The sequence below is a fragment of the Mugil cephalus genome, chromosome 5, assembly GCF_022458985.1.
Source record: "Mugil cephalus isolate CIBA_MC_2020 chromosome 5, CIBA_Mcephalus_1.1, whole genome shotgun sequence".
Lineage (NCBI taxonomy): Eukaryota > Metazoa > Chordata > Actinopteri > Mugiliformes > Mugilidae > Mugil > Mugil cephalus.
This window is the reverse complement of record NC_061774.1, coordinates 16,970,399-16,992,332: the sequence shown is the minus strand read 5'-3', so window position 1 is coordinate 16,992,332 and position 21,934 is coordinate 16,970,399. Positions and strand designations below refer to the sequence as shown.

At 42.9% G+C, this 21,934-nt stretch overlaps 3 protein-coding genes across 6 annotated transcripts; 1 reads left to right on the top strand and 2 right to left on the bottom strand.

Annotated features, from left to right (window-relative positions):
* Positions 1-741: 741 nt before the first annotated feature.
* On the bottom strand, positions 742-4,241 carry hbegfa (heparin-binding EGF-like growth factor a). The gene is made up of 6 exons (XM_047585725.1): positions 3,957-4,241; positions 2,970-3,221; positions 2,678-2,876; positions 2,425-2,580; positions 2,251-2,337; positions 742-2,146 (listed from the first exon to the last, which is right to left on the bottom strand). The coding sequence occupies exons 1-5, from the start codon at positions 3,997-3,999 to the stop codon at positions 2,265-2,267; spliced, it is 723 nt and encodes a 240-aa protein (XP_047441681.1). The 5' UTR covers positions 4,000-4,241; the 3' UTR covers positions 742-2,146; positions 2,251-2,264.
* Positions 4,242-6,553: 2,312 nt separating this feature from the next.
* Positions 6,554-14,578, top strand: rufy1 (RUN and FYVE domain containing 1). Of its 2 annotated transcripts, none has more exons than XM_047584892.1 (17): positions 6,554-6,946; positions 7,153-7,332; positions 7,424-7,541; positions 7,624-7,725; positions 8,565-8,688; positions 8,777-8,838; positions 8,948-9,083; positions 9,186-9,287; positions 9,366-9,482; positions 9,583-9,750; positions 9,833-9,930; positions 10,013-10,132; positions 11,200-11,329; positions 11,422-11,516; positions 11,605-11,653; positions 12,933-13,010; positions 13,136-14,578. In XM_047584892.1, exons 1-17 carry the CDS (start codon positions 6,595-6,597, stop codon positions 13,277-13,279), a joined length of 2,175 nt encoding a protein of 724 aa, XP_047440848.1. In that variant the 5' UTR covers positions 6,554-6,594; the 3' UTR covers positions 13,280-14,578. The 2 variants fall into 2 exon arrangements, with proteins under 2 accessions (XP_047440848.1, XP_047440849.1); XM_047584893.1 differs by having other exon boundaries at positions 6,797-6,946; positions 7,107-7,332.
* Positions 13,897-21,689, bottom strand: hnrnph1 (heterogeneous nuclear ribonucleoprotein H1). 3 transcript variants are annotated; one of them, XM_047584896.1, is made up of 11 exons: positions 21,669-21,689; positions 18,334-18,431; positions 18,095-18,250; positions 17,856-17,999; positions 16,848-16,986; positions 15,930-16,108; positions 15,668-15,780; positions 15,438-15,573; positions 15,254-15,337; positions 15,008-15,100; positions 13,897-14,690 (listed from the first exon to the last, which is right to left on the bottom strand). In XM_047584896.1, exons 2-11 carry the CDS (start codon positions 18,413-18,415, stop codon positions 14,593-14,595), a joined length of 1,224 nt encoding a protein of 407 aa, XP_047440852.1. In that variant the 5' UTR covers positions 18,416-18,431; positions 21,669-21,689; the 3' UTR covers positions 13,897-14,592. The 3 variants fall into 3 exon arrangements, with proteins under 3 accessions (XP_047440852.1, XP_047440851.1, XP_047440853.1); XM_047584895.1 differs by lacking the exon at positions 21,669-21,689 and adding an exon at positions 19,640-19,758; XM_047584897.1 differs by lacking the exon at positions 21,669-21,689 and adding an exon at positions 19,640-19,758 and having other exon boundaries at positions 14,635-14,694.
* Positions 21,690-21,934: the final 245 nt, after the last annotated feature.

Below are 21,934 nucleotides of genomic sequence, written 5' to 3'. Positions count from 1 at the left end.
TCTGTTGGCTTTGTGAGTAATGGCGTGCGGCGCTGTGGCGTGATGTGTTGTGGCCGATCGTCAGGTGCTCCCCGGCTCACACGCCCCACATCTGTTCCCAGAGGCCCCGGCGCGCACACAGCGAAGCCCGCGAGCCGCGCTCATTACACGCAGCATGACTGATCTGTCAGCGAGACCGATGATGCCGTTGCCAACACATGAAATGAATAATGCGTTCGTCTTTCATGTGGCCCAGATGAGAAAGGCCTCCGACAAACATGGGCTTCATTTGTTGAACTGGAAGAGAGAAATGTGTTTTAACAGCCTTTTGTATGTATTTCCACGACCCGGGCCAGATAACCAGAATTAAACATACATGGGAAGGCTTGCTGAGTCCATATCGAGACTGTGCCGACTAAAAATATTTGGCTTTCGAGCGCTGAACACACGGTAAAAGCACTAATGGCCAGGATACAGGTGCTTTGGTTAAAAGCGGTGGCTTGCATATCAGCCACGGGGGTGGGGGGAGTAAAAATATTATGTTTACTATAATTACGGGGGGGCGGAGGGGGGGCAAAAGAACATACCGGCGTTATCATTAGCCGGACATTCACGGCTGCGTGGTCACACTCAGGAAGCGAACGAAAGAGCGAAAATAAACTTGACCTCACTTGACTGATCTTTCAGCTCGACATGTGAGGGCCCCTGCTGATGTTAAGAGCAGCGAGGTGGATGCAAGAGAAACGGCAAAAGCACAAATCGTTTCTTTCTTTTTCTTTTTTTATTCTGCTCTGAAAAAAAATCACAATTATAAATCACTTCAAAAAACTGCAAGGCAGGATTTGAAAGGGCAGAACACTTGAATTCACATTTATTTCTTCCTTTGACAGCTTAACATTTCTCCTCTAATGATGGTAAGACATGACAACGAGTTTATAACCAATCCTTGCTTACAGTGCATTTGATTTTTGACTCCCTTTTTTTTTTTGTTTTTTGTTTTTTTTTAAAAAAAAAAGATTCTTAGCAATACACATGCCGAGAGCTCATCAATACGAAGAAGCCGGCGCACCGTGATGCGATGACCTTACAAGTATGTCGATGCGTCACCTTAAATCTGAGGCAGGACGCGAAGGCTAACGTGGCCTGAACATCCCCCGAACCTGCAGGATAAGGTCGGGTGGGGAAAAAAATGGAAGAGCGAGGGCTGGCCCGCGTCCCTCATTACCAATACTGATGAGCCGTGAACCCACAGCTGCTGAAGCCGGCGTGAGTATTTGTAAATGTGTGAGTGTGAGCAGGCCGCTACTAAAAAGCCTCGCTCTCGTTTAAAACTATCGTCAATAATTAAAAAAAAAAAAAAAACAGTCTATTCAATGATCAATTTATTAATCACAGTGCTATTGATCATCTAGTGAGTGCCTAGATTGGAGTCAAAAGTCAGATATTTACGCATTGCAGCTTCTCCTCGCGAAATTACTCGGAGCGTCTGCAATGTCTGATTTTATGTTTCATAAATAAATATTGTCCAATAAGAAATACAAAAAACAGTTGTAACATTATTATTTTAAAAACTGCACAAGGTGGTTAAAAATCTCCATAAATATAGTTAACATAAATAAATAAATTAAAATTATAAATATATTGTTGACAATATACACACACACAAAAAAAAAAAACGAAAAAAACAAAAAACAAAACAACAAAAAATGGCCTTGTGCAGGGCGATATAAAATGCTGTCTGTTGGGAGAGAAAATCAAAAATCCCGATTGAGAATTTCAGTTCCTTTTCTTTTCACACAGTCAAGAAGCAGCGCAGAGTGTAGACATGTTTCCGCCTTCTCGTCCCTTCGTGCTCGCCGCCCAAACGCTCTTCCCATCTCCAGTCCATCCTCTGGGCCTTTGGTTTTTATTTTTATTTTAATTTTATTTTTCTTGTTTTTTTGTGTTTTTTCTTTAGTATTCCAGTTCCAGTCAGGCCGTCTTCTTCTTCTTCTTCTTCCGAGGCCACCGGGAATACGTTCAGCTGCCCGCTCTTTTATCTGAACGTCTGGCAGAACGCCGGGCAGGACACCTTCCGTTCCCTTCTTCACGTACGTTCATGTCTCGCCTCGGACCTCCTGTTGCGGTTCTCTTTTTCTATTTTGAGGTAGAATTTCTGCATCTTTTCCTGCAGGCAGAAGAAACAAAGAAAAAGAAAGAACGTGAGCTTCTCATTCAAGCAACAAAGAATAACGCACATGTTGACCGGGGCAGATGTTTGTAGGTCCTCACCTCTCTTTGTCTCTTCAGTGGTTGGATTCTAACCCTAGCTTGACCTTCTCGTCACTCTCGACATCGTTCGCTCCCCGCTTGTGAAACCTGTTAGAAACAAGAGAGGTTCAATCGGACTGTTCTTGTTCTTGTTATTGGTTCGTGTTTGTAGCTGTGTGCGAGTGTTTTACCCACCTGAGCATTAACAAAAGTCCTATGATGGTGAGGCAGATGGATGACAGCACCACCGCCACCACCGCCAGGGCCGTTGTCCTGCTGTATCCGGGGGGCGTGACGTGGACGGGCAGTGTGATGAACTCGCACCTCTCGCCGGAGTAATTTGGGTGGCACCTGAATGGGAGGACAGAGGAAAACCGGTTGAGTCATTTGCAATTGAGAGGCTTGCGGCGCCGGATGTTGTGCAGGAAGACGCGGCGGTCGTACTTACACACAGGACGGGGCGCGGATGTCCCTCAGGTACTGGCAGGTGCCGTGAATGCAGAAATCCTTATACTTCTTCAGGCAGGGATTCCTCTTCTTCCCCTTGCCTTTCCCCTTCTTTCTTCCCTTTCCCTTCTTTCTCGTTCCTTCGGTGCTCTCGGCCTCCAGGACGCCAGACGGGTCTTTGGGCTTGCTCGACATGGCGACTAAGCAAGTAAGAAGACAAACAAATTAGCTTCAGTTTTCCTCTTTGTGTACAAAAAGAAATCTGTGGAAATTGCAAAAATGATTCCCCTCACCTCTTGGTATTTCCACGTCGTAGTCTCCAGACAGGCCCTCCTCATCCTCGTCTTCATAGTAATACTCATCATCATCATACTCCGCCGCCTCGACTGTCTGCCCATAATCCACTGTGGTGGCATCCACGCCTCTGCTCTCCTCCTCTACCCTCCTGTCTTTGGCTGCGTCCGACAAGTTGATGACGGACGTGTGCTGCTGCTTGTCGTCCTCATACCTGCCGACGGCAGCGCCGCTGACCAGTCTGGACACCGCTAGAGGAGGGAAAGGAAGAGTTTGACACGTTAACCTTTGCATGCGATGCACGGCATAGACATCAGTAGCACAGAAACTCTCCCTCAGGTTAGAGTTTCTAGGTGGGCGGACCGCTAGGGACAAGTTGAAACATGTTGCGGGAAAGGAGGCTAGACTCTGATCTTTGCCTCTAAGTTATTGCACAGCTGAGCCCTGGTTAGGAAACCCTCAGAGGGAGAGGGCACGGCTCTCAGTGGCTGATATGTGTGCCGTGCCTTGCTCGGCGGCACTCAAGCAGGAGGGAGACTGCAACTAGAAAGTCCTCCCTTGGATTAGGAGTTTGGGATTTTGGAAGAGAAAAATGTTGGCACACATCCTACCCCCATCTGTCTCATACAGGCGCACAAAATGCATGAACAGACAGTTAGCTAATGTCAGGCAAGAATATGAGTTAAAAATAAATGTATCCAGTTACATAAAGCATGCTCTAAAATAGAGAGATGACCCCATTAGCTCCCGAATAGCCTGGCATCATGAAAACCGTTGCCTTAAAGATTACAAGTTTACAGGACGCCTAACAGCTCTCGGGCAACGCTCAGAGAGGCTTCTTCACGGACAGCGAAAAGGAGACAGGTAGACTAGAAGAAGACGCAATGGAGGGGGGGCAAAGGAAAAGGGGAAAAAGGCAGCCGCCTGAGAAATACGTTTCTCCAACTTAAAACGCATTGGTTATCATACATGAGCGCGATACGTACCCAAGGCATGAACCAGCAGGAGCGCAACGAAGAAAATCCTCATGATGCCAAAAACTTCCAGTGACTTTTAGAAAAAAAAATAAATGTATTCCGCTTGTTTCCTTCCTAATCCTTCCCCTTTTGCTGTTTTCTTTTCTTTCTTTTTTATTTTTTTGGTTTGTTATTATTATTTTGTTTTTGGGTGAATTAAGTCCACCTGTTTGCGATCTCTTCGTTGTTACGTGAGGGCTTGTGCGTCAAGCCTGCCCGAGCGGAGCGGTGTGAAAGAGCGCACGGAGAGAGGCTCTGCGGTATTTATGGATACCACGCCTACAGAGACTGCCCACAGATGGTGATACAGGGACTGATGATCTAAGTTTTATAAGCCTAACCGGTGTTATAAAAAGTACACTACGCCAATCAATTAGTATTGATGTGTGAATTGCCCGTCCTTAGTTTGTTTGATGTAATTTGCTGGTGAATCGTTGGTGAGAAACTCGAATTATGGCCACATGGTAGGCTGGTACCACCCGGATGGACTACTCCCTTGGTTATGTGTAGATGTGTTTTTGCCTGCTATGTAATATAGTGTATAACACAGCATGGCAACTGCGAAGGAGATAATTCCCTCACTGGCATATTAACATTTAATATTAATACGTCTTTCTTTTTAAAGTTCTGACCCATCAAACATTATTATTATTATTATTTTAAATGACTTCAGTAGCTTGAATGCTGCCTCGTGGTTTGTCAGAATACCTCAATCTACTTGATTTTCGGAGGTTCCGGGCAAATAAATTGACAGAAACATATAAAAAACATTCCCCAAAATTAAAAAAGAAAGTAAATATAATACAAATGTAGAACAAAAATCATGTTTGCTGTTATCACGTGAGTCTGTGGATTCAGTTTTGTTTGATCCAGATAAGTCCTGTACGTAAGCACACACAGAGACACACACATTTACAGCACACGAGTAGAATTGTTCCTTTTTAGATCAGTTCAAAGCAAAATGATCAGAGTGATCACTGAAAGAAAAAAGGGAAGCTATTTGACATGGATTAAACTGGAGAGGGACTGAAGAGGGGGGCCCACGTGGAGATGGCACACAGCCTGCATGCGCCACCTCGTGCTACGTCTAGGGATTGCGTCTTTGTCCTGGTTGATAACATTGTTTGCACAGCGGTTACCAGACTGCCAAGGCATGTGGTTGACGTCGTCACACACATTTTTTTTTTTTTAATCAGTAGTAGTCTACGCATTTGGACTTTTTTAATGTTTAGAAAATGTTTGTTTTCCCAAAACCTTTTCTAGAAATGTTGTAAGTCATGTTTATACACGTTTTGTGCATAGTAAGTAAGACAGGCAAACATCAGAGACAGACAAAGAAAAGTATAGTATAGTATAAGAAAGTATAGTATTAGTATAAGAAAGTATGTATGCATGTATGTACATACAATGAAGAAAATACTGTCCATTTGGTCCAGTACTGATATCTCCATATCAATGTATGTTTAACAAATTATGTTAGGAATATTAATTGTGAATGTTACTTGTATCTTATTTCATCTATTTATTTCTCTCAATAAGCGTTGCGCAGATGCATTGTTGTATATTGACTGTAACTACTAATCTAATGTAACCAGAATATTGGAATTGTCTACTTTATGTCTATTATATATCTGCTTGTATGATGTTAAGGATATCTGACCAATGCATTGTCTGTTATTTGTGGGAAACCGGACCCCACATAATAGAATAAAAACAAACAAGCAAACAAACAAAAAGGGCAACTCCACGTTTAAAGGATTCTTTGTATACAATTACAAAATGCATGTCATGTAAATAGTGTGAAATAAACTACAAACAGTAGGTGGCGATAATGCGGTCACTACCCGTTAATGAATCCAAGAAGAACAAAGTTTTTAGCGATATCGCAAGACTTGGTATCGACCTGATACCAAACGAATACAGGGCCAATATCGCCGATACCGATACAGATGACGACTATGATTTTTAAACTTTAAGGTGGCCATCACCAATTTGAATCAATCTGTATTTTCATGACCTTTAAGTGTTATATTATATTGTTATATGTTATATTATATTATGTAATGTATCCTTTTGGACTATTAATCGGTTTGATACAGTTAATAAGGGAAATACTTTATTATCACAAAGTTTTTGTTCAGAAATGACACACAATTATCACTCGAGAATAAATAAAAAAGTTTTTTTTTTTTTTTTTTTTTTTTTTTTTCCAGGCAGACTGTCCAGGAACTACAATACAAATATAAAACTATATTTCTCCCTTCGTTGCACTTCTCTCTTTCAAGCATTTAGAAAGTAAAATAAACCCTGCTCTCCGTTTCTTTAGCTCTGTGTTTTCTTTTCCATTCATTTTTATGCTTGTACAAGTTTCTTATGGAACCACTGTATCTTTTTACAAATAGTGCAACTTGCTGTCGTTTCATTTTCGGAATTACACCCGGCACTCTCACAAGAGAGAAGCTGCAGGTATCGATCGACGTCTCTGTCGGCGTTGGTATCGATATGATGGAAGTTTGGATCGACCCGCCCACCGCTAGTTCCTACTGTGCGCGTGCTTGAGCTGATCCGGTCACGTGAACACGGAGACAGAAGGGGAGGGGGGACAAACATGGCCGACGAGGCGGGGGAAGTAAACACAGCTGTTGAGGATCGTGAAGAAACCCAGCAGATACATGAGCCCCAAGTTTCGGAGGCCGCGGCGGACGTCGAGCCCGGCGGCACCGACGGCACCGACGGCCAGGACTGGACCGAGAAGTCGGCCCCGGCGCCGGCCCCGGTTGCAGAGACAAGCTGGTCGGCTCCGATCCTGTCTCTCGCTCGCAAGGCCACGGAGACGATTAGCAGCGGGATGAGCTACGCTGCTGCCCCCAGGAAGCCCTCAGTGGGGTCCTCAGTGGCGAGCTCCCCTACGGAGAGGGACCCCGAAAATGATCTGAACAGCACTTCAAAGATGCTCCCCGGTATGTGACTAAAACTGACTTGACAGCTAGTGGACATTTTCCATTAAACTTGTAAACATCTCACCAAAGATACTTCCTCTTGTGCACGAGGTCTCACTTCTGCTTCTCCTGCTTCTTTTTTTCATGTGACTGTGTCCATTCTGCCTTTTATGCACAAAAGCCTCCACCTGTTTGCTGACTGGTGCAATCTCTGCCTCCCATCACAGCTCTGCCCCCCAAAGACCACATGGCAATAGAGAGGTCCAACCTGCTCAGCATGATGAAGCTCAGCATCAAAGTGTTGATTCAGTCCTCCCTGAGTCTCGGCAGGACGCTGGACTCGGACTACCCTCCCCTGCAGCAGTTCTTTGTCGTCCTGGAGCACTGTCTCAAACACGGGCTTAAAGGTGAGCCAGCACACTGAGCTGCTGGAAGTTAATTACATGTCATGCAGAGAAACAGGAGCATTCAGAAATGTGTTTTTTTGCTTTTTTTCAGCCAAGAAATCCTTCATCGGTCAGAACAAGTCCATATGGGGACCTCTGGAGCTGGTTGAGAAGTTGTGTCCAGAGTCTGTCAACATTGCCACAAGTGCCAGAGACCTTCCCGGCATTAAGTACGCGGCCGTGAATCATGTTCCCCTAAAGCTGTGACACACACGTGTGACGGAGGAATCCTCCTGGTATGCTCTTTTTCAGGACCGGTTTGGGGAGAGGACGGGCTTGGTTGCATTTGGCGCTCATGCAGAAGAAAGTGGCCGACTACTTGAAGGCCCTGCTGGACCAGAAGGACCTCCTGAGGTGGGTTGAAGCAATCCCCAGGGCCCTATTACACGAACGCCTCACCAGGGCGGCCTGAATGCAAGTGGCCTGCTTAAAGTACGTGTGTGTTCACACGCGTGCCCAGCCAGCAGTCGGGACGCGCAGTCAGCTGTGCACACTGTATGCAAATAAACAACCTAATTTTAGGTGCATATGATTTTACACGCAACCACCGTCCCTAGTGGATCGCTATCGCGGTGTCGCAACCACGAACAGGTGATTCATTCATCTCCACCTTTTTGTTATTTGTTTTAGAGGCCTGCACAGAGCTCGGATTAGAAATGAACCCTGGAAACTTTTACAAGCTCTGTAATCTCAGTCACTGTGCAGCTAAAGCAGGGACAGAAAAATCTCAGGTTATAAAGGTAGATAAAGACAATGGGTCATTGTCAGAGTGTCTTCATGTGTCATGTGTCACATTCCAGTCATGCACCCGGAATGAGAACGAAAAAATGGGATCAGGTAAAAAGTGCTTTCAGCGCAAATTCGACATCACATGACCTCAGACTCTACAGACTGTACATAGAGGAACCCTGTACCTGCTTCCTGATTTGAGTAAAATGTATTCAGAGTGCAGGACATGAGGCGTATCAGATACAATAGGGTCTGTTTGTTCAAACAGGTCACATTTAGTATTTGAGTTTTTGATTTAGTTGAAGAAATACGCTTCACTTTTACTTTATAGTATCGGTAAGTTTTTTAAATCACACCCAGTATGGATGTTAATGCAAAATCTGAATGTGGCCTCCATTAGGAGCCTTTTCTACTGTGATGTAAACATACTTATCCTTTTTTTTTTTTTTTTTTTTATCCCCTAGTGAGTTTTATGACTCTGGAGCCTTGATGATGGAGGAGGAGGGCGCGGTGATCGGGGGTCTTCTGGTGGGCCTCAATGTTATTGACGCTAATCTCTGCATTAAAGGGGAGGATATGGATTCTCAGGTAAGTTTTAAACAGGCAGCAGTTGCCTCCTCCCCAGAGTAACAAGTCAGTCAGAACACACAGCGACCCGTCTGTCTCTCCCGTGTAGGTGGGAGTTATTGACTTCTCCCTTTATCTGAAAGACCCTGCCAACAGCGAGACTCAGAAAGAGTGAGTAGTGCCCAGTTTCAGATCTCGTCCACGCTCTGGGTTGTTGTTGTAGTTGTACTTGTAGCAGCTCGGACTGTGCGTTCACCTTTTAATTCCCACTCCGTTTCAGTGATTCCAAGATGACAGCCATATTGGATCAGAAGCACTACATCGAGGAGTTGAACCGTCACCTCAGTGGCACCGTCACTGACCTCCAGGCCAAGATGGACTCTTTGGAGAAGACCAACAGCAAACTGGTAGAAGAGGTCAGGCGTCGAGCCGTGCGATTCTGATGCCGCCATGAATTTGTTGATGCAGCCTGAGCGTTTCCCTGACTGGAAAACGTGTGTGTTTTTACCCCTCCTCAGCTGACAGCAGCTACGGACAGAATCAACTCTCTGCGAGAGGAACACGAACAGCTGAGGAAGGAGAATGAGTCCATCGTGCAGTGCAGCCAGAAGAAGGAAGAGGTTTGAAAGCAGATACAGATAACTCGTAGGTAAATCGCTCTTTATTTAAAAAAATAACCAGGCTGTATCGGTCTCCAGGCAGCCCTTCAGGACAGCCAGGTGGAGCTGGAGACGTACAAACAGACCCGACAAGGCCTGGATGAGATGTACAGTGTGGTGTGGAAGCAGTACAAGGAGGAGAAGCGCATCCGCCAGGTCTGGTATCAAAAAGGTGGTGCTAGAATGCACCGTAGCCAGGAGCAGGAAGTGTCCGTGACGAGACCCTGACTGTTATGTTTCCCGCGGACGACGTTAGGAGCTGGAGCACGAGCTGGAGCTCCAGGTGGGGCTGAAGCAGGAGATGGAGGTGGCCATGAAGCTGCTGGAGAAGGACACGCACGAGAAGCAGGACGCGCTGGCAGCGCTGCGGGTCCAGCTCGACCAAGTCAAGGCTCTGAACCTTCAAATGTTCCACAAAGCTCAGGTAAGCGCAGAAGCCTTCCTTTTTCTTCTCGCACGCTCGGACATTTCAGACGCTTAACCCAACCGGCGCGTTTTTTTTTTAGGACTCGGAACGACAGGCAGAGAAAAAGCAGGCGGAGGCTTTGCAGCTCGAACAGAAGATGAACGACATGGAGCAGGCCATGCTGGAGATAGAGCAGAGGTAAGCGATGCCACGTGCTACGCGGCAGCTGCCGCGTGTTAAATAATAAGTAACGCACTTTTGAATTGACGTTCTTGGCCAGACTACAGAACACGGAGAAGGAGCGGAAGCTGAGCGACCAGTCGGACAAGGACATGAAGCTGGAGCTGGAAGGAAAAGTGGACGCTTTGCAGAAACAACTGACGGACCTGGACACAACGAGGTTAAGACACACGCCGAGATGGATAAATAAAATGTGGCAGAGCACAGAATCATGAAAGAAATTAAAGTGTAGCACAGATAGATAGATAGGTAGATAGATAGACACTTCATACCATGTAAATTAGCTTTAATGTATATCTTCTCAATATATTTACTGTATATACATTGGACCTTAAAGACTGACTGTCTGTAAAACAGAGCAAGAAAATTAGCTCCAGTTGCCAGTTACCGCATTTAAAAAGTAATTAGTTACTTATCCGTAACTTTTAAATATCACCTTTAGTTCTCTTGCTAATGCACACAGAACATTTTCTCAGTATTAAAAGAATAAAAAGACATAATTTTCAGTAATGGTGGAACAAACTTTCCAAAGAAAGAAATTAAGGGCGTCTGGATCTGATTAAAACTTTAACACTTGCATTCTTCAGTGTTTAAACAAAAATAATCTTGCTTCATAAACGTCAGACTCCGAGTCTCTGGGGTCTTTTCCGGTTTACTTCAAACAACATCACTGTTGTTTGAAGTGCTCGCACCGACACGAACACTACCCCGCTGTGTATTTTGGTCCTTAACCTTTCAAGAGGAGAACAATGCCTTCATTCTCATAGGGAAAAAAAAACTACTTTAGCCCTTTACTGAACCTGGGCCATTGTGTGAGTTAGTGCTGATTGACTGATTCACTCATGTGTGACAGTGTGAAGTCGGGTGAGAGGTGCATTTGCATGATTTAATCTGCAGATCCATATTTTGCACAAGATATTAAGTCAGGTAATCGCACAATTTAAACAAAAGTAATTAGTTACACGACTAGTGGCATCATAGTAACTTTCTGCCTTGTAATGAGTGACTCCCAGTCTTTTTTTTTACTAGCACTATTGGATTTATAAAAATAAATCTGTAAAGTAATTGCAGGTTTGAAACAAATCAAAACGTATGTTGAAAATGAAACTGAATAGCTTCTGCTGTCTGCGTCAAAAAGTGTCGAAACTTGCAGAGCTCGCAGAAATTGTTCTTAGTTCTTAGTTCACGGTGAGCCGAGGACTCACAGCTTCTCTCCTCTGAGCGCAGGCTGGGTTTGGAGAACGAGCTGCGCACTGAGAGGGAGCAGAGGCAAAGCTTGCAGAAAGCCCTGCAACGGGAACAGGACAACAGCGCCGAGCTCCGCACGCAGCTGCAGCAGCTGCAGGGCCTGCACTCGGTCAGTCGGATACAGCTTTCACTTGGCTGCGGCAACTAAAATGCCAGCGTGTGCGCGTGTGGTGTTATATTTTCTTGCTTTTGTTGGCGCAGGAGCTGCAGGACTTGAAGCTGGAGAAGCAGCAGCTGCAGCAGACGTGCGAGCAGCAGGAGCAGGCTCTTCAGGAGATGGGACTGCATCTTAGCCAGTCAGTACATTTTTTTAATATTATTATTATTTCTCAATTATATTTGATGTTGTGAGTTTTTAATTGTATGTCTAAATATTCACCAAAGGTCTAAACTGAAGATGGAGGACTTCAAGGAGGTCAACAAGGCCCTGAAGGTAAAATGTTAAGAATTACGTCAATATATATGTAAACACCATTGAAGTGGTCACGTTATCATGGAGATGATCATCCTCGAGGTGGATGTGTTAGAAGCAGTAGAAAAAAATTGGGAAGATTTACGCGATTTTGACGAGGGCCAAATTGTTATGGCTAGACGACAGGGTGAGGGCACCTCCAAACCTGTAACTCTGATCCTGGTCTGCAGCGGTCGGTACCTGTTAAAAGTGGTGATGCACGTGGAGGCACACAGGCTGGCCTTCATGCGCTGCGATCCAACACATGAGCTGGTGTAGCTCAAATGGCTGCAAAAACATAATTCTTATTAAAAAAAAAGGACCAGAACACAGTTTGTTGTTTACGGGGCCTACTGCCAGGGTTCCCATGGTGACCCCTGTCCAGCGCTCAAGGTGCCTACAATGGTCACGTGATTATCAGAATTGGCCCCTTTCTCTTACATCACATGGGTGGGTGGGTTTCCTGTTTAACTGTGGAACATATGGTACCAGGATGTGAGGACCAAGTCGTTGCCATGGGGATGTGTTTATACTGCTACAATGTCCAGATAGTGCTGCATAAATGCCATGTCCCAGCACGTTTTTTCTTTGTTTTGTTTTCTTGTGCTGACCCTTGGATAATTTCATTATAACTTTTCTTTTTTTTGATCTGAGTCTTTTTTATCATTTTATTATATACAATTTACACACCGGACAGTCAAGTCTAGTTCCTGTCCATTCATACCAACCTCCCAATGCCCTTACAGTATGTCTATTTATTTATTTTTTTTAGATAAACATGGCTCATATCCTCCCCAATCCATAGGTCTTTAACAGGGGGTCTGCGGAGTTACTGTAGGGGGGTCGGACAATCTTGGGTTGATTAGACATTTTTTTTATATACATATGTGTATACAACCCCAATTTCCTTTTTAATTCCTTTAAATACATATGATTCAAAAACATGAATCCAACATATTTTAGTGAAAGGATAAAGGAGGGCTTAATATTGAATGCAAAATGATAATAATATGTATATTTATAAATAGCACTAAGCCGAGTTTAATATACAACACATATATAATAGGTAGGGGGTCCCTACTTAATCTCTTCATCAGTTTGGAGAGAGCTTCCTTCCAATTAAACAGAATAAGCTTCCTAGTCAACAAAGGTTCTTAAACCTTTTAACCTAAAATTCCAATAATACTCAGCTCTTCTGTGCACAAAATGGCAAAAAAGTGGCTGATTGGCGTAAAATAAAGTCTCGTATGTCCACCCTCAGGGCCACGCCTGGCTGAAAGACGACGAAGCCACCAACTGCAAGCAGTGCCAGAAGGAGTTCTCCATCGCACGTAGAAAGGTAGGCTCCTCCTTCACCGCGTTTGGTTTGATCGTCTTCTCTTAAGAAGACGCTGTAATTTACTGCATTGGAAATTACAGCGAGCCGTGTGTCCCCCCCACCCCCCTCCCCTCCTCTGTTTGCAGCACCACTGCAGAAACTGCGGCGACATCTACTGCAACAACTGCTCTAGCAACGAGCTGGCCCTGCCCTCCTACCCTCGGCCCGTCAGAGTGTGCGACATGTGCCACTCCCTCCTGCTGCAGAGAAGCTCGTCCACGGCCTCCTGACAGAAAAGCCCGCCGCGTTTCTACGGACGCTTTCTAACACTGCATATACTCACTCACTATGATTTGTTCCAGGAAGAGAGAAAAAAAAAAACAAAACAAAAAATGTCATCGGATCATAGGAAAATGTGATTCGGTGCTCACATTGCCTGAGTTACCTGAAATTCAGGTACGTCTTTACTGAACATCGGCACATTTTTAAACACCTGAGATGAGCTAATTTAATTTATGCACACTTCATGATGAGGAGACTTTGCTTAGAGATGAAACGTATGTTTTGAATATATTAAATATTTCCTTAAATTTGAATGAGTTTAACTATTTGGTATGCAAACTGACCTTTTTAAATGTGTAGTTTTTCTAATTCAAACCATGATTGTAGATTATGTTGAGGACCCATCAAAGGTTACTGTTATCACGCAGCTTTTCTTTTTTAAACGGCTGTTTAACATGCAAAAATCACGTAAATGATGGTAGAATGTATTCTAACTGGGGTTTCTGGATCATGTCAACTGCTGCGAAGCCATTTTCTTCATTTGGGAATGGTGACCAAAAAGTTTTTTTTTTTTTCTAACCTCAATATTTGATAAAATGAATAAAGTCTCCAGTTTTTCCAACGCTTGTTTCAATTAGATATTCCAGACTAGTTTTATTCACTTTGTGCACAGGAAATACAAATAGCATTCGAAGCAGTAGAAACCTTCATGGTAGCGGATTTGAAATTCACTTGCTCTTGATACAGCCCTCATTCAGAAAAAAAAAAAAAAAAAAACAACTTCAACATTCGCACTTTTAGAAAACAAAAACATGCTCCGACCAGATTAATATTTTAACAAAAAGAATTCTTTAAAAAAAACGCTGTACACAAACAGAGGAGGTGAAACGAGGAAATCGGACAACTTTTTTTTTTTTTTTGTTCATGCACTCAGACGCTGAAATGTAAAAGCCACCAGAACAGCATGAGTTAACCTTGAGGAAAAAAAAAATAAAAATAACCAGGTGTCTGAAGAACGTTAACACACAAACAGAATGCATCCGGGTGGTGAAAATTTAAAGCACGTTTTCTGACGATCTGAGAGGAATGGGGAAGACAAAACAGCACTTCTGACACACGCTCGTTGTGACGACAGATGTTCTCGCATCTCTGTGAAGATTTAAAAAAAATACAAACCCTACCCCTCGGTAATTTTCAAAACAACCTCACCTGACCCTATTCTATGTTTACTAGGTGAGACTTACATTTCCAGTCCTTTCAGAAAAATGCTTAGTTAAAAAACATCAAATTAAGGGAGAAAAAAAAGAGAAAGAAAAATAATCTACATTCCCCATCCCCCTCCCAGTCCGTTCATCGAGCCTCTGCTGCCGCCTCCTCCACCGCCGCCGTAGTAACTGCTTCCCATCCCGCCCTGGTTACCTAACAAGAAAGAGAGAATACACACTATAGGACCGAGGAGTTCACCGAGGAGTCGGACACAGAATAACCTGCTGCGTTAACTATGGCACAGATACTGAGATATTAACATATACACACTGTTTTTTCCCCCATAAAGTTCACTAGATAATTTAACATTCAACCTTTTTAACTGATAAAATCCAAATATTACATCTTTTTCTGCATTATGTTGTTTGTGTCCTTGAAGGACTAACTTTCAGCCTCTTTCATTATAAAATGGATACATAAATGGCACTTATGAGTGGGTGTAGAGAAACGACTACAGAGTTGACACTCACTATAGTCACTGTAGCCTCCCATATTTCCTTGGCTGCTGTATCCACCCGAGTACCCTGAGCTCAGCTGGCCGCCGCTGTAAGACGACTGGCTCCCTGTGGAGGGGACAAATCACATTAGGATCGAGAAACATTAAACCGGCTTAAACTTTCGTTGTGAAGTCTGCATTTGTGTTGAACAAAACATCAACACTAATGTTTTGTGCTCGGGTGCCAGGAACGACCTTCCTATCTCCCACTAATACTGACCCATGCCACCCATCATCTGGCTGCCGTAGGCTCCATTGCTGCCACCTGCTGTTGAGTTCAGGAAGAGCTCCACGTAGCGGTGCTCTGCAGGGCGGAAAAATCATAATAAATGAGAATCTCTGAAAAGGTGAGGTGGCAGCACCTCTCATTTCAAAACAGGACTCGGAAAAACAAGGAAACTCACGCATATTGGCTTTGTCTTTGGACATGGCTGCCACCGCATCTTCGTGTGTTGCGAACTCTACGTCCGCCTCCCCGGTTACTCTGCCGTCTGGGCCGATCTCAATGTGGACCCGCACTGGATTCAGTGGTGAGAAGAACTGACGACAAAAACGACAGACAGATTAACCAGAGGGTTGCGGTGAATGCACAAACTTAACATCTGTACCACATAAATAAAACACTACAGCTTACATTATAGATGTCTGTCTCTGTAGCTCTGTATGGTAGACCCCTCATATGGACGCAGTGGCCTGTTGTGCTCTGGAAGGAAGAGCCCCCATCTCCATACCGTCCATCCGATACACCTGAACATACAGAGCTCAGATTAACACGAGGTCTTATCAGGACTTTACATTGTAATCTTATTTAATCCCTCGTGCACCGTTAGCTTGAAGTGACGTATGTTAAGACTACAGAGTCTGATCTGAGCCGTTCGCAGTCGCTTCTCACCCACCTCCTCCATAACCTCCTCTGCGCATTCTCTCATAGGATCCTCCTCGGCCCATCATGTTGTAGCCTCGACCGCCAGAGGGCCGGTCATAGGGGCCGGGTCTCTGCATGCCCATAGGCTTCCGCTGGGGCTCGTAATGGGTCCGCACCTCAGCGCGGCTACTCTTGAAGATTTCAATGTACCTGAGAGCATAGAGATACCACAGTAAGGGCACAGGGAATGGAGGAAAACTGCATTTGCTCAATACTGGTGAAACTGCAGATGCTGTCATGGTGTAGTCCATAGTAGTAATATCTCTGAGCACTTAGTTGTTAATGAAGTAAAAAAAAAAAAAAAAAAAAAAAAAAAAATTATTTACTGAGTTGAAAAAAGGAAGTTGTCCAAATTGATAAGGGCCTAAGTGATTTTAACACTTTTCTTATGGTTACCTGAAGCAACTGAGAGATCTGATTCAATGTTGCGATAATGTCCTGTGTCCTTGCCATGACAGCCATTGTCCTGGATTTTGAGACCAGCCCTTCTGCAACCCACTCTAAGCATTACCTGTGACAGTGGGCTCCAGATCCTTGTGTACAGTGGCCCTCTGATTTTACCACCAGGGAGACTCCTTACCATTTATCAACCTGGACTCATGTTTAGTGAAGAGACACGGTTTGTTGTGTAAATTACTCAAATTGAGGATTTTTTGTCTTGTGTTTTTAATTAATGGTGCCCAACCACTAATCTTCCCACTGAGGATTGTGAATTTGTGGAAACTTTGGATCTAATGCAGCTATTGACATGTATGTGTGTGGTAATGATTACAAATGTGCTTAAAGTAGCCATGGTTAATGTAGTGTCAGCATTGCATTTGGTTCAGATGTTGAAGGTGCACACCATAAGAAAAGCAACTTATCCAGCCAACCAACCAACCATCCCCACCTGTGCCCTATTCTTTCCTTGTGTTTCTTTAGAGCCTTTTCAGCTATATCCTGTGAAGCAAACTGCACGAAGGCCTCCCCCGTACTCCTCCCCTGGATGTCCACCGGCAATGTTATCCCATTTGGCACGATTTCCAACCCTTCAACCCAAGGACAGATAACCCCAGCAGGGGACATATTAAATCACATGCCCAATCACAGTAAGAACTTTCTCTAAAGAGAGAGATAGAAAACTTATGGAAAACTCTATACATCATCACACATACCAGTTCAGTTTTTAACCAATGACTGGCCATTTAAATGAGTTACAGTTACTGTATTTTGGGGATAAAATAGAAATGACAGGATAGAGGAAGAATATGGAAAAGGGCACTGTGTGGGATATCGGGCTAGTATTGGTGTGTTGATGAAGAGAGAACAAGGTTTTGGTGGGTGACATGAGTAAAATTACCGTTTGCCTATTAGGTACTAATATAACATTTGGCATATGCAGTTTAAAGACAAGGGCTGAGGAAATGGGGGAAAACAAACAATGGTACTGGGGTAAGAGAGGGTTATATCGGTGATGAGGCGGACCTATCGCATTATTTATATGTTACCATTAGGGATCAACAACTTTAAAATGTGAGAGATTAGACCAAGTTAAAGGGGAAAAAGGTGATGACACGGGTTCAGGATGGTAATGATCGACGATGGGAAGGGCGGTTTGCATTACAATTTCCTACTCTTGAACAGACATCGGGTCTTAATTAATTCCTCTATTTAAGCGTAAAACTGGCTTCCTTTTCCAGCGTCATTTCCTCATTGACTATCAATGCAAAACCAAATCATTTTATTATTCCTTTATGTAATAGTATAATGGGTAATCATTTTCCAATGGCGTACTGACTTCTTTGTAAATAAGATGCAGCCAGTGTCGGTAAGAGAAAGGAAACAAGAAAAGGAAGATAGGAGAAAAAAAATAAATTACCAACATTTAAATTGAACACTGAACAAAGGCTATTTTTACCTGAGAAAAACTGTACGATCTCCTCCTTGCTGCAGCCGAAGGGGAGGCCTCGGAGCCGTACAAGCCCGTCTCCTGCCGTCTCTGGACAGTTGGGACCAGTGTGCTTCATGACCCAGTCCATCTCGACATTATTGGACTTAAACACTACATCGCAGGAAAGAAAAACAATTAGTTACTGCAATCTGAGGAAAAACAAATCCAGCACTTATAACAAAGGACTCGTTGTCGACTGTACACACCCTCGACGTATCTGTGACCCATAGTTTCTCTGTCCTTCTTCACAGCAATCTTCAGGTCTTCTTCTGTCTCCAGTTCAACAAAGGCCTCTCCGCTGGGACGCCCCTCTCTTGTGTAGGTGAAGTGGATGCCGCCTCCATTGTTGATGATTTTGCAATCTGCATTTGCAATGTATTATTAACAAACCATATTTGATCGCATTAATTTTTTTTTTTTTTTTAAATAGCAAATTGATAATTACCAGAGAAAAACCTCTGTACTTCATCCACTGAACAGGACCACGGGAGACCCCTGATTCGCACAACATATCCCTCATCAGCCATGATTGGTCCTAAGGCCCTGAGGGAAATAAAACAAACAGTAATATTCAGTGCATACTTTGATATAAAGAAATGCTACAACACATGAGGACACATGTACACACACGCTACAATAGAAACCTTGAGCCACAGTATTTATTCAGTTCTACATTCCACTTCCACTTTTTGTTTCTCTTTCCACGTGAAAACCTGTTTGCGTGAGTGTTGGTAATTCTAAAAAAAAGAACACACCGTGTCCCTGATTTACATGGAAGTCTTTGGAAATAATTTTCATCCCATGTGGAGAAACATTACATAAGTTGAATATATTAATTTTATCTCTCTCTCCTACACACACACACACTGCAGGGCAGGGTTTCTGCAGGTTTGAACACAACCCCCAGAGGGGGTCATACTGCAAAGGAAGCGGTAAATGAACGTAAGGATTTAAGACCTACGCTGCAAAATATGCTCGTATTTAAGACTTTTATATGCCTTACATTGGGATTAAATAATATCAGATGTTTTAGTCTCCGCGGAACCTGACTTATTTCATTTATTTTGCCAATCACAGCTTTTTCTTTGCACCATGAGAAACGCTATCGGTATTTTACTCGAAATCTTCTTTTGAAAAATATTCCCTGTATAGTTCCAGTTAGCCATTATGAAAGCTAGTTAGCAGCGCCATCTTTAGACCGATTCCGAGTATCAACCAGTACGTTACAATAATGAAATAAAATATAAAAGTATTATGGTGTTTCCCTGCTACAAAGGTCAATATTTTCCAGACCCATAAGTCGTAAGACATTATCACAGTTGGTCCATTTCCAAATGTCCCGAGGTGTTAGCAGGCGTCCACTCCACAAGAAGCGCGAACACAGCTCTCGGCTAGCGACGCAAAGTGTTTAGCTATTTATTGTGTTGACACACTTACATAAATATTAAAGTCTTACAATGAACCGCATAAGCTGAATTAATAATTAACGACCTAATTAAATTTAAACTAGGCATGCGGCCTTCGGTGCCTTTCTACCGCACCCAGACACAAGAACAAAAGCGGCCCTCGCAGCCTGCGCCATGTTATCAGCCACGACGGTTAGCTCCCCGGCTAGCATCGCTAACTCACATTAAGATATTAGGGTAGAATCAGATATAATTACCGTTACTATCCCGCTAACCTGGGCGAAGTTTGCGTTTAGCTCGGATATTCTCTTAATTCAACAAGAAATTCAAATTTACCCAATTTACCTGATACGAGCGTAGATGAAACACGCGAGAGCAACGTACGATCAGACCTGCGTGATGCAGCCGAAACCTTACACTGAGTTGCCAGGCTTGTCCAACCATCCCCCTTTCACTAACCGAGAAGGCAGGGCTTAATAATGACCCGTTTCAAACTGCAACAAAATTACCTAATTAGAATATATTTATAACAAAATGTAGTGCGTGGTTTGGGGTTAAAGTGTTTTTAGATACAAATGACCAATATGTAATTGAAAAAGATAAAATATCTTTAAAAAAAACAGAAAGTGTGGGATTTTAAAGAGACCTGGCAACCCCAGCTGATGAAGCGAACGCCTCCGACTGGTCTGCGACCACGCCCAAAACCGATGACGTTGCTGGCCGAGGCCCTGGCTGGCCTGGAGGTATCCTGGCCTACAAATCCAAGCAACCCTATCAGTAACTACTTCTTTTTAAAAGTACAGTCAATGTTAATAACATTGGCACTGTTAACTTAACAAATAGCGTGTGCTTATCAAAACCAAGTCAAACATTTACAATACCCCAAAACAAACTCTATTTGACTCTCATCAGCTCATTCAGCAGCAAACCACAATAGATATTTGAATTTTTGTGATGACTATGTGTAATAGTAACCTATTTAACAGAAGATTAGTTTGGCATATTGCTCAAACCAGAGTGTACCACAAGCCTCTGTTTCTGGTGTTGTTGCCAATGTAACCAACGGTCATCACATTATAGGCACTAGCCCTAACTTACTTGACATTGTTAGTGTTAACAAGACGCTGGCGTGGCGGAAGCCCAAAACTTTCCAGGTATACACTATTGGCAAGACAGATAGCCTACATGACACTTGTTGACGTCAACTGAACTCTGTTTTTTGGGTCAGAAGAATTTCACCCAAGTTTTACAAATTCACACGTCTTTCTGTAGAGCACTTTATCATCACCCTGAAGCTATTTAGTAATCAGTTATAATAACAGCCATAGACAACTCTGGTAATCAATTGCTATTGCTCTAAACTAATCACATCAACTCAAGTTGAGTATATATTTGAAATACTCCACCACCACCACACATGGGTGTTACAATTTCTTGCTGTTAATGAATGCCTGCTATTAAAATTTGACATAGGCTATATGTAGGTACTTTACATGCATTTATATATTGTTTAAAAAAAATGCAGTACTGGTTATTACTACTTAAGATCCAAATAAAACATCACCAGGAATAAATCACCAAGAAGAATACACTGAGAAAAAAAATTATTGTTACACACATGATAATTATATTGCTCATCAAAATGGATGGAACTTTCTATAGGATGTTGAATTACAAAGTTTAGTTAATATTTCATTGTCATTTCCTAAGTTTCTTAGAAGTTTAACAACGGGACACCAGAAAAGTATTCAAATGTAAACATTCATCTTTTATCATAATTAGTCTTTCCTTACAGATGAAACATATAAGTAATAATAAAACACGAACAATAAGTAAACTGTAAAGGCAGAGCTGAAACGATTTTTAACCTGGTTGAGTTGGTTGGATTGATTCATGGTGGAGATTTGTGGCAGTTCTGCACTGTTCAAGCCAAACATTCATGGGTAGTCCTTATGAGTACTTTAACGTGAGCTTTTGCACCAAATGTGAACTTCAACTAAGTGTTAAATGCATCAGATCACTAAATATTCACACGCGTTTTTCTAAATTTTACCAATCAACCAAGTCTCAAGCATGTTCAAGAATTGTATGTTACTTAATGCACCAAAATCTATATAAATATTTGAGCATTTGGCGTAAAATTAAAATGTTATTATGAACCAGTGATTGCATTGCGTCTCTGTGTGTCTTTTCAGTGACATCAACTGACCTCAAGATATTATTTTTGTCTGTTTTTTTCTCTAATTCTACTATAGTTTACACTTACTAACACACCAGACAGTAAATTACAGTTTCAACCATGTTCTAACAGCAGTTATGTCATGTAAAATCCCATTAAATTAGCAATTACAATTTACAAGAGAAAGCAACATACCCTCTGAGCGGTTCTTCTATGTTAAGGATTTACAAATATTAGTTTACATGAACTAGTAAAACTAGCAACCAGTTAAGTTGGTCTACCATGTCATGTCTTGACGTTCGTTCTACAGCCTCGTGATATTGGTAAACCTAACATGACGTTGCGGTCTCATGTTTGAGGGACATTTACTTGGACCAATTGCAAGCAGAGGTCATTTCTGCTCAACCAGTAGGATTAGCCGGATTCCATGCAGAGGCGGTCTTTCTGAGAAACCGTGCGTA